The sequence below is a fragment of the Microtus ochrogaster genome, linkage group LG2, assembly GCF_000317375.1.
Source record: "Microtus ochrogaster isolate Prairie Vole_2 linkage group LG2, MicOch1.0, whole genome shotgun sequence".
Taxonomy (NCBI): domain Eukaryota; kingdom Metazoa; phylum Chordata; class Mammalia; order Rodentia; family Cricetidae; genus Microtus; species Microtus ochrogaster.
This window is the reverse complement of record NC_022028.1, coordinates 50,460,102-50,472,344: the sequence shown is the minus strand read 5'-3', so window position 1 is coordinate 50,472,344 and position 12,243 is coordinate 50,460,102. Positions and strand designations below refer to the sequence as shown.

The 12,243-nt window shown below is 54.9% G+C and overlaps 1 protein-coding gene across 2 annotated transcripts in view; it reads right to left on the bottom strand.

The window, feature by feature from the left end:
* Mdga1 (MAM domain containing glycosylphosphatidylinositol anchor 1) overlaps nt 1–11,296 on the bottom strand; it is a 56,561-nt gene extending 45,265 nt beyond the window's left edge. For both annotated transcript variants that reach the window (XM_005360317.2, XM_026785518.1), the window contains exon 1: nt 11,220–11,296. In XM_005360317.2, the coding sequence (XP_005360374.1) occupies nt 11,220–11,286 (67 nt within the window). In that variant the 5' untranslated portion in view covers nt 11,287–11,296. The remainder of the gene's footprint in view (nt 1–11,219) is intronic.
* Nucleotides 11,297–12,243: the final 947 nt, after the last annotated feature.

Below are 12,243 nucleotides of genomic sequence, written 5' to 3'. Positions count from 1 at the left end.
CCTCCGGGCCTTCCCTGCCAGAGGTGGCACTGTCCCCTGCTCTTGTGGGAAGTGTGACATGACTGAAAGGGACTGAGAGCAAGGCCCACACAAGGTCACTGCCTCCCTGATACTTCATGAAGGGCCCTGGCATCCAACCCTCAAGCATCTCCTCCTGTCTGGTGGACACTGAGGCTGTGGGAGACGTGCCTAAGGTGACATGGGACACTGACAGAGAGTTGACTTTGGAGTCCCTGTACGTGCATGGCTTTTGACTTCAGCCTAGGCACATGACGGCTGTGTGGCCTTCATAAACCACTTGCCTTCTCTGGTCTCAAGTCTCTTCCTACGTAGAATCTCAGCGATCCCAGTGGGCTGGGTCACATGAGACCAGAGTGGTGGCCGAGTCCTGCCTGCCACACCCTTTGGTGTTTCTGCAGCTGCCTTGTGGGGAACCAGGCTTCACTGGGGCAGGAAGCTAACCTGACCTTCCCCAAGGTCTCCTGCCTTTTAATGGAGCATTTAAGACAGACCCAAGAGTCGGGGGGGTGGTGGCGCAAGCCTTTAATCCCAGCACTTGGGAGGCAGAGGCAGGCAGATCTCTGTGAGTTCGAGACCAGCCTGGTCTACAAGAGCAGGTCCAGGACAGGCTCCAAAACCACAGAGAAACCCTGTCTTGAAAAACCAAAAAAAAAAAAAAAAAAAGACAGACCCAAGGGACCAGGCCAATGGAATTCAGTTCCTTCCCGTTCTGCCCTCCCGGGATTCTACTCAGACAGATAGAGAAAGAGGCCTCCATCGTAGGAGAGAAGAGGCTCAGGGCCAAGGATTGATTCAAGTTCAGCACAGCAGACTCAACTCCAAGTCTCTCTGATGTCAGGCTATGCTCCAGTAAGTTGATATAAGTCAGACAGTGAGAATTTCCCCAGATGAAGAGCCAAAAGAAAGACACAGCAAATTGTAGTGAGGCCTCCTGATCTCACAAGAGAGTGCTCTCCACCAGAAAACCTGGTCACCTCAGAAGAACTTCCCATCCCATAACCTTCAGTATCTGAAAGCCAAGAGGCTGCTGCTCCCCAGACCACAGGCTGAAAGGAGACACCTGCTCTTGGAGATAGACTTCCCGGAGAGCCCCCGAGCCAGAGGAGAGGGCTGAGAGGGATCAAAGCCACAGGCAGGCAGGAGACCAGGCAAGACTCTCTCAGGAATGTCACATGGCCACTCTGGTCTCTGGTTCCATGGGTGAGGTCCTTGCTGCCCAGCTCAAGGGACTTGCCCTACACTGAATCTCCGAAAGCCCCATCTGGGTCACATGAGACCACAGGGAGACGGTTGAGTCCTGCCCTGCCACGCTCTGTTGGGACCCCTGCACTACTTGAAAAAGGCAGGCTTGGGTGGGAAGAGGGTTCCCTGGTTAGGAGTACCAGCTGCCCTAGCAGAGGATCCAAGTTCAGTTCCCAACACCCACACCAGGCAACTCACAACCACCTGTAACTCCAGTTCCGGGACATGTGATACCCCTATTCCAGCTTCCAAAGGCACCTGTACTTGTGTGTATACACACACACAGTTAGAAAGTTAAATCTTTTTAAAAGAAAAAGATAAAGCCGGACATGACTGTGGTCACAGTTCCGGGGAAGCAGAGACATGCAGGTCATCAGGGCTTGCTGGCCAATCAGTTTAGCCAGTCAGTGTGCCCCCGGTCTAAGTGAGACCCTGTCTCAAAAGTTACGGTGGAGGGCAGCTGAGGACACCTGAAATCAGCCTCTGATCTCCAATGCACACGAACCCCAAGATGGGACAGACAGACAGCTGACTAAGAGGAGATTCACGCCTAGTCCGTCACCTGTCCGCCTCCAGTCCTGTTTTGTTTTTAATTTTAGGTTTTATTATATTTGTGTGTGTGTGTGTGTGTGTACACTTAGCCCAAGGCGAGCTTGTGGAGGCCCAAGGGTAACTTTCCAGAGTCCGTTCTTTCATTCCATCACCCAGGACCTGCAGACTGAACTCAAGTCCTCAGGCTCGGTGGCGAGTGCCTTTACCTGCTGAGCCATCTTGTTGCCCCCATGTGTGTTCGTCTGTGGAACTCCTGTACTTCTGTGGGCAAAAATATGCCTACCTCAGCCTCCCTTACAGTTAAAACGGCCAAGGAGCTCAAGGCTGCCCAATGTAAACAGAAGCCACCCAAGGGCTTCTGGGAAATCTTACAGGAAGGTGGTTGGGCCCAAATGTCAGGTGTACTGATTTAACTGCTTGATGCAGCGTGGGAACGGGGAACTGTTGAAGTGTCCCGGGTTATCTTCTGTGCAGCCAAATCTGAGGACTACCGCTGAAGCCGGGCCCCATTGTGAGAGGAGCCGGGAGAACCTCTGCACCCGAGGAGCCAGAGACGGTCCCTGGAGGACTGGAGGGCTCATCATGCTGCTTCAAGATTCAACCCAGCCAGGTGGTGGTGGTGCATGCCTTTAATCCCAGCAGAGGCAGAGGCAGGTGGATCTCTGTGAGGTCAAGGTCAGCCTGGTCTACAAGAGCTAGTTCCTGGACAGGGTCCAAAGCTACAGAGAAGGTCTCGAAAAAACCAAAACCAACCAACCAAACAAACAAAATTCAACCCCCTGACCCTAAGAAAAACTAAGAAACAAACCAGCCAGGCAGCTCAAATACCCTTGGGGTAGTACAGGTAGACATGAAGTTTGGCACTGGGTGGCTTTGAGTTCAAATCCCAGATCTACCACCTACCTGCCAACTGTAGGACCCTGGTTTGCCACTCAGCCTGACCCTCAACCTTTGCACTTGGAAAATGAGGGTTTGCGGGGGAGATCCTTAGGGACATCCAGCACCCATCAACCTTTCAGCCCTTGGCTGGTTTGGGATGAGGAGGCCCTGTAGTTAAAAGGAGGGATAAAGTGCTATCCCGATCCCCTGGCTGAGCCTTCTGTGAGAATCATGCAAGCAGAAAGGCTCCAGCTGGTGGCTTCAGGGATAAGTGACCTGCACTAAAGTCCCCAGGCCCCAGCAGAGCTTGGCTGGAACTCAGCTTGGGCGGTGGCCTGGAGACTTCCCAGGGAGAAGCAGCAGTTTAGCCTTGCTTATTCTAACGTGTCTACACCCTCTGTGTTGATCCAGCTAGCCTCTGAGTCAAAGCACCAATTTCAGGGCTTCCAGCCACAGCTTCCATCTGCAGAGCTCCTGCAGCGGAGGGTCCAGGCAGAGCGAGGTCTGCACCGTGGATAAGCTCCCGGATGGCTTTAATATGCCACCGCATGGCTTCCAAACCACCAGATAATCCTAGCATCTTGGCTGGCTCTGGGACTGGAAGGGAACCAAAGAGAGCTTGGGATAGCCTCTCCCAAGCCACAAGGTCACCCATTCCAAAGCCCCAACATCTACCAGAAACAGACAAGCCAAGTGGGGCTCAGGTTAGAGCCACAGCCACTTCAGGCCTCCGAGGTCTTGCAAATTTCTCAAATGTGCAGCCGCTGCTTCAACACCGCCCCATGCAGCGCACACAGTGACTTCCCTGTCTGCTGCCACAGCTCTGCTCCGGCAAGTCCCTGTAGTTCACCTCAGAGCTGGCAAAATACTGAAATCACGTTGAGGCTTTCCTGTGACCCCAGCCCGTTCCAGACAGGGAAACTGAGGCTCTTCTTAAAGAGAGCGTATTGCCCTTGCTAGGCCAAGAGCAACCCATGTCCCCTCAGAGTCTCTGTCACTGTCATGAGGGCTCTGCTAGAAACACAGCCTGAATCTGCATTTTCCCCAAGAGCTTTTCTGGAAGAGCTGGGGAGCTCCTATCCCTCAGTGGACCCTGAAGCACCTCCTCTTCTCCCTTACACATCTGCTTTGTCTCCCCTCTCTCCTCTCTCTAGACACGGGACCCTCACCTCAGCCCAGTGCCTTCACGGACACGTACCTTCCTTGGGGGAGTCCGCATTATTTTGTGGACATAAACCAAGGCACACTGTAACCTTTTCTGAGTTGCCAGCCTCCCTGCCACACAGCCTATGAATAAAGTCGACCTTAAAACCACACTCAATGGCTGGGCCGTGGTGGCGCAAGCCTTTAATGCCAGCACTTGGGAAGCAGAGGCAGGCAGATCTCTGTGAGTTCGAGGCCAGTCTGGTCTACAAGAGCTAGTTCCAGGACAGCCTCAAAAGCTACAGGAAAGCCCTGTCTTGAAAAACAAAACAAAAACAACAACAACAACAAAAATGCAGCTCAGTTGGTAGAGTCCTTGCCTCGTTTGCACGAAGCCCTGAGGTCAGTCCCCAGCATAAATTCGGCATGGGATACGATTGTAACCCCAATACTCTCAGCCCTGGGAAGGTGAAGGTAAGAAAAGCAAAAGTTCAAGGTCATTCTTGGCTACACAGCCAGCCTGTCTCAAGATAAAACCTCCAGTCATTAAGCTATTTGTTGAGGCCTTTGTTTGCCTGTCTGCCCTGACAGAAGGCTCCCCGGGACAGCGCCTTCTCAGGCTTCATTCTGGGGCAGGAACAAGCAGCAGTTCAGAAGCCCTAACCCTCCCCACTCTCCTGCCCCAAATCTGTCTAATCAACAGCATTTTATTCTGCCTCTTCCCACTGTGAGCCCGTTCCCCAACTGCCAACTGCAGGCCATTGTCAGCTCTTGTACCCAAGGGAATCTCTTTCTCTGCCCGGCTCTGGATTTCAGGATGGAGTTCTGCAGTCTCTAAACTCACCAGCTTTGCTTCCTTCAAGAGACTCTGTGAGAAAACTGCTCACGGTGCTCCTCATATGCTCAAAACCCAATCCCCTTAGATTCAGAAGTCCTCACACAGCCTTCACTATGTCTGTCCTCACCCGCGGTCAGACCCTGTCTGCACCGTCTCCGTCCATTCTCTTCCCCACAACGGACTCTTCTATCAAGCCAGGTCCGTCCTTCCGCCAGGGCCATTGCACCGCCTAGTCCCCTGCCCGGCTACTTCCCGTAGATATCCATGAGCTCTTGCCTCAGGGGCACCTCCACAGGGACGCCCCCAACCCCAGCCACCGTGCATGAACTGACCCAGAGTCTCTGTACTCAGTCCCCTCGTCCACACGCCCCTCCTGTCGGTGAGAGGCTGTCTCTTCATGCTCTTCTATCTGTGGCCGTCTCTCCCTCCACAGCCCTGTAAATCTTAGGAGAAAGAAGAGCTGACCACCCCCTGCTCCACTGTCAGTTCCTCCTGCCTCTTCTCCCAGCAGCTGAGCCAGGCCAAGCCTCATGCCAGCTCTGCACCCTGCAAGAGTTCCAGAAAGTCCCTCTACACCACCCCCTCAAAACCACTAAACACCACAGCTTCCCCAGTCCATCATTCCGGCATGACCTCCATCACATGCTTTGCAGTCCACATCTCTGGGCCCTATCTAGGGGCTGCAACTTCATCTCTCTCAACCTCTTGGCTTCCTCAAGGGTGAAATGGGTTGCGGAGTTTATCTCTCCAGGAGGCTGTCTGTAAGCCAGAGACAGCAATGCATATTCATGATCTCTGGCACTATTATTATTATTATTATTATTATTATTATTCCTGGGAGTTTCCAATCCTCATAGCCTTGACTTCTTTTCAACCAATGCCTGACCAACAGGGGTCTTCAGCTCTATGCCCTCTGCCAGGAACAGCCTCGCAGGCCTGGTTGTTGATGACCACGGCTCGTCCAATCTTTGTCCTCCACAAGCCCTAGGAGGTGACTTTTCCATCCTCCTGCGAGCCTCAAGTTGGCTTTGCCATGAGGGACTTATCGACTCTTTGTGGAACCATTTCCTCATTCCCGACTCATGTCAAGCAGCCCATGATGCCCAGAACCACTTTTTCCAGAGGAAAGACTCGGTATGCACCACAGAAAATCACCTCGTATTGTCCTTGCTCTCCACCCAGGAGACTGTGCTACCCACACTGGGCCCCCCTTCTCGCCAACAATACCACGCTAAGAAGGTCACCCATGTCCTTGGAACCTCGGTTCAATGGCGAAAATAGGCACCCCATGGACTGCCTTCTCAGAATATCACTGGAAATAAAGGCACAGCCAGACCAAAGACTTGGCAGGGCATGGGGTACCCCCATGTTTGTGAGAGACTCTCAACTTCACCAAGGATGCTCCCTGAACGGGGGTAACCCTCCTATATACTAAAAGACGTGGAGAGAACCATACCCAATGCATGGACACTGAATCTTACTTGCTTTTTAAAATTTTTATTTTATGGTTTTTATGCCATTGATGCTTTGGCCATGGGTGCTGGGTCCCCTAGAACTGGAGTTACAGACAGGTGTGAGCTGCCATATGGGTGGGAATTGAGTCCGGGTCCTCTGGAAGAGCAGCCAGTGCTCTTAACCACTGAGCCATCTCTCCAGCCCCTGAATCACACTTTCTTTTACTTCCATGTATACTTTGGTTATTTTGCATGCGTTATCTAGTCTTAGGAAAATGGAAGAATCATGTAAAGAAAGAGAGAGAGAGAGAGAGAGATGGATTCATTCCTCTGAGCTAAGCATGGCTCTTGCCTGTCTCCTGCATCAGCTATTAAATGCCACGTGGGTCTTTAGCTTTGTGACCGTGGAAAAGGCAATGCTGGCTAGGGACCGTACCTAGGTTTGCAAAGAGGCAATTGTGCAGAGGTGTCAGACCCCTCCCCACACACAGCCCCCTCAAAGTCTCAGCTGACCTAGAGAAGAATTGAGTTATCCTGGAAAGGCAGGAAGTGTGGCTTTATCCATGGTGGGTGCCCTTGGATTCTGAGGTAGGTATGTGAGAGTTGGGGAGAGAGCCCCCTTCCACCTCAGGCAGGAGAGTCAGAACAAGTCCCCCTTTTCTGAGATAGGGCGAGGAGGCAAGCACTGGGAAGACACGATGTGGTGGCCAAGCCTGCCCCCTGCTGGCAATGTCTGGAAGAGCAGTACCAGTTTAACACCGCAGGACCCAAAGGGATTACATGCCCGACCTCTCTGACACACAAGCATCAGGGACCTACTCAGATCGGGGTGTCTGAGCAGGGAGAAGGTGAAGTGGAACCCTTGCTAGACTGAGAAACTCGATTCCATCTCTAGTCTCCCAAACTTTCCTAGGTGGGGTACCTTCTGGTCCAATCTTCCTGAACCCAGTCACAGGAAGAGTCGTCAAGGTTGCCGTGGGTAACAGGTTGAGAGGGAGGAATCCTCCATATCCTACCTGGGCCTTACTACTCCCAGGTCCCTCCGTGCCTCCCGGGCAACCAGGAGAAGCAAGCCCTGCTAGCACGGCCTGATTTCCAATCCCACCTCGGTATTGATCTTCTACATCATTCACTGGCCGGACCTTGGCGACTGTGATTAGCTCCCTCTCCCTCCCCACAGAGTTCCCCGCCCATCCCTCCATGTTCCAGCGAAGCAAAGCTAATACGGGGCTCTAAATGAGGCTTTTCCACCCGGCCTCAGCAGCTCAGAGCCAGACCTGGCCAATTGTATGTAGGCCCCTCAGACAGTCCCAGCCTGCCCCTCGAGGATGCTTACAACCCTTCCAATCTAGCTTCCGGACCCCCGAGCTGCACCCACGTACACTACCCGAATGCCCAGCCTGCAGGCCTGAAAGGAACATCTGCCTGAAGCCGGGTAGGGGGCAAACCAGGAAGAGCTCTATAGAATGACTTTGTGGGGAGCCCCCAGGCACGCTTGAGGGGTTGTCAAAGGCAGCACAGCTAAAATAGCCTGGATTTGTAGACGCAAGACAATCTTTCCCTCGGGCAATGTCTATAACAGAGAAGGAAAAAGGAAAAAGGAAGGAAAGTAGGCGGGGACCTTCTTGGGGACTTAGGGGAGCCTGAGCCTGCTGCTGACTCTGGATGCAGCCTGCTTCTTTCTTCTGCTTCTTCTGGGAAGGCCCTACACAGACAGCCACTTTCTGTGCAGGGGTGTGGACCTCCTCTGAGGAAAAGTCCCGAGCATTCCCACCCACATCAGAAGCCCCACCCTTCCCGAAATCCCTTCCCCACACTCCCCTCAAGGAAAAGGGGGGCTGACTTGGTGATAATTCTGTGAGCGATGTTGCTCTTGTCAAATTATTCAACATCTGTCTTCATGTTCCCACAAAAATTAGCATAGGATAGTAGTTTCTGATGACACCTTTGGTGAAATATTTTGACTTCCCCCAGTACGTGGCAAACAACCTGTCTTAAGGAGAATGTCACTTCCCACTCCTGCATATTAAATAATCCAGGGGTTTGTTGTGTGTGTGTGTGTGTGTGTGTGTTTTGTAAGGAGCTGAATCCTCCTCACCGGCTCCTGCCTGGAAGTCTGCCTGCTTTAAGACAGGAGACAAGAAGCCAGGACAGAAGATGAGAAGCCTTCAACTCAGCCTTCACAGAACGTGCCACCCCTCCTTTACCCACCTAGTCTTTGTCACAGAACTAGACCTCTGGGGCCAGCCTCAGACACACACACACACTGGCCTGACAGAAAATAGATTACAGGATCTACTCTGTAAACAACAAACTGGGCTAGAGATTGAGAATCGGGGAAGGAGGAGGCCCCGCTCCAAATGGACCATCTGGTCCCACACACGGCCGCTGTAGCATCTGTGGCCCCAAAGAAGAGCAAAGCCACCTGGTCAGACTGAGAGGGGCCTTCCCAGTCTTGCTGCTGATGGCAGGCTTTAGAGCTGGAGGGTGGACCCAGCAGGATGCAGGGCTTAGGGCTCTGAGCAGCTATCCCCTACTAGGATGGACTGACCCTCGCCCACCCATAAGGCCGCCATCCTGTCCCTCCTTCTTCCCCTGCCTTCACCCTCCTTATGAGACTACCCCTCCATCAGTAGCCTGGGGCAGAATGACAGCTGGCAGCTGAAGTCTATCCCCAGCACATACTGACATACAGCCTCCCTCCTGGATGCTAGCGAAACCCAGCACTTCAGTTTCTTCTCTATAGGATTGTAAGCCTAGGGCCTCGTGGCTCTCTGAGCAGAAACCTTCAACTAAAGCCCTCTGTCTTGGTGAGTGACAAGCTCTGGAGACACCTGAGAATATCATGAAGTATTTCAACCTGCAGCTCTTCATCCACTCGACAAGCCTCATCAGAGTTCCTACAGGACGCCAGGTAGCATGCTAGGGCTGGGTGCTGTGGTGGATGGCCAGGGGGGACGTCTTCATCCCTGTATACCACCACACTCCCACTCATCTGCCTCATCTGCTTTGGGGTGCAGAGGAATGGGTGGGGCAGAACAAACCCTAGCTCTCCACCCTACTTCTTAGTCCAGTCCCAACCCTGTTGAGGTGTCACCTGTGCTTGTAACATCACAAGGGACAGTGTCTCCCAACTCCTCTCTCCCTTGCTTCCTATCCACCACCAAGAAGATTTTCCACACAGCGATCTCCCTGCAGCCCGGCCTTCCCTGGAGCCAGGCTCTCCAAGAGCAGGTGTAAAAGAATGCCTGCGAAGGGCCAAGGGTGGACCCGGTGGACCTACCCTGCTTTGATTTGTAACAAGAGCAGCCGGGACCTGGGCATGGGAGAGCTGGGAGAAAGTAAAGAAAGGAGAAGGGGACAGAGAAGGGGAGGCACAGAGGGTCTACAGAGACCATGGCTCTTGTCCCCTAACCTCTGTCCTCATTGTCCGGGTTCCTGCGTAGTCCCAGAGGGGTTTCCTTACATGCACATTGGGCCGCCCCGGTGAGGGAAGACAGGAGAAACCCAAACCACACAGCCACGAGATGGGGTCATCAGAGCAATCCAAGAGCTGGTAGTAGACAGATCTCAGGAGGGCGTATGAACAAGTTGCAGCAGCCTCTGTGGGGGTACTCCCTTAAAGGTAGCCGTGGCTAAGCCACTGGTATTTTTGGTGATCCTGGAGAAAGAAGAACTCTAAGGCCTCTGGTATCTTCCTGTCCTAGAGGGAGAACATATTTCACACCCTACGCCCCATACATACAGCCTCGCAGCATCCCTCCTTCTGCCTACTTTGTCTGGCCTATGCCAGGGGCCAGACAGTAAGAGACACACAAACTAATTAAGAAAAGGAGTTTGGCTGGAAGCCTGGGCTGGCCTCACCAGGGAATTAAGCCCACGCCAGCTAGCTATTGGAGCTCAGGGGTGTATACTTTCCAGATACCCGCTTCCCAGGATGCTCCTTTCCCTTGCCAGGCACAGGCAGAGGCACGGGACTAACGCTAGTAGTTGTGGACATGGGCTCTGCAACCCAAACAGTTCAAGTCCAACTCCCTCCACTCTCAAAGAGAATAATTGGATTCTCGACCCCAGAGAAAGAGGGGGAATACTGCCCACCCTGGTCACACATCATTAAAAAGTAACTACAAAGCCCACCCTGCGGTCAGGAGAAGGCAAAGTCAGAACCATAGGCTCTGGGGACCGACTCTCTGTGCTGTGCACGTCGGCAGGACGACCCTGAGTAGTACTGAACCAAGGAGCCTTTGCTGAGAAAACCCCGCGGCATGAAGTGGAGAAAATGTGGTCAGAATACTCCTTGGCCCAACGGAGCGTGGCTTGGGGATGCGGGAGTGGAGCTGCGTGGCGGGAGGCAGAGTTTCTACGCGTACCTGAATGGGTGCAAGAGGTGTTTGCGTTTCCTGAGGACAGTGGCTGAATGTGTCTGTGTGTGCAAGCCGGCAGAAGGAAGCTGGGGCTGAGGTTCTGAGGTTGGGAACCAGGGACAGGAAGAGCAGACTCGGGAGAGGTCTCTGAAAAGGGATGCCGTGAACCCTAGGCGCCAGGGTTAGGCGATGCCCATCATCCGCTTAGACCGTTACAAAGCTAGAAGAGGCAGCTCAGCCGTGGCGACTGCCGAGAATGCGAGCCAGCGGCCCGGCCGCGGTTCTGGCGAGCATCTCACCCGCCAGCCGCACACAACTCCGGATCACTTGCATCGCATGCTTCCTTCCACTCGGGAGGCTGAGCCAGGGGAGGTAAAAGATTCGGTGGAAATCGCTGCCCCAGTCCAGGGCTTGGGCTCTTCCCGGGTCTCCTGATCCCACTGGATTCTCCCAATACTTCCAGATCACTCCAACCCCTAGCAAGATTTCGGAAAGTCGAGACCTCATCCCGGCACCCCCAGTTTCATGCCATACCCTAGGACCCGCTCCTGAGCTCGGGAGCAGACCACTAGGTCTCCTGGCGCCCGGGCGAGGGCGGGGAAGTGGTCATCCACTCCAGAGTGCAAGCCCAGGGCTCCACCAAGGCCCGCTAGCGCGCACTTTGAGCAAGATCTTGCAAAGTTTCCGCGCGGCTCCGCCAGGGTGGAGCTGGACGCGGGCTCTTACCGTAGACTCCTTGTCCCCGACAGTGGAAGGGGATCAGCGCCAGAAGTAGAAGGCAGGTCACCTCCATCTTCACGGCCACTGCTTCATCCCCGCGAGGCGGCGCAGCCTGAGAGGCAGCGGGGGGCGCATCCGCCGGGGCACCGCGATGCCCTCTGCCTTCCCTCCTTTTCCCTGAGACGCGACAGAGAGCGAGACGACCGAGAGAAGGAGTCCGAGCAGGAGGCGACTAGCTCTGTCTTTTTCCCACAGGGCGGCTGCCCGGGTTGGGTCGCTGGGGGCGCTGGCCCAGACCCTGGTGCCTCTGTGCACCAGGCGCAGCAGCCAGCTCCCTGGCCCAGAAAGCTCGGCCACCTAGTAGCCTTGAGTCCCCAGGGCTGTCTGCCGAAGGTGCTGAGCGCAGGGGACCTCTCTGCTGCCGTGGCCGAGCTCCAATCCAACAGGCCACCGATGCCTGACAAACTTGTCTTTCCCCGCCCAGGGGACGCCCCACCGTGGAGCCAGGCCGGGAGGTTAATCCGCTGGCTCCAGTTCTGCAGTGGGTGCGGAGGGCTTGGCAGCCCGACCCAAGGGATCGGGGCTAGGCGCCCTTCTCGGAGACGAGATCTCCCCGGGTCCCGGTCCTGTCGAGCGCGGGAGCAGCGAGGACTGAATTCGGCCGCCGAGCGAGCGCTCCGGGTCCCCGGGTCCACGAAGTTGGCGGAGCCGCCGCCGAGGAATCCGGGGGAGGCGAGCGCGTCCCAGAGCCCCCGCGGGATTCCGGAGAACGATTCCAAAGCAAGAGGGACCGCAGCAAGCAGGGGAAGGAGGAAAGTTTGAGTCCTTTGAAAATAATTTGCGCTCTTGCCGAGGCCCGGGCAGCAGCTCGGGAGCCGCCAGCCGCCTCCTGTCTCCGCGGTCCGCTCCCGCCGTCTGGCCGCAGCCGTGGCGCTCCCGGGCTCCGCGATCTCGGGAGAGCGGGGCTGCGCCGCGCCCCAAGTTGGGCGTCCCCGCCCCCCTCCCGGAGGCCTGGGCCCGAGGGGGCCCC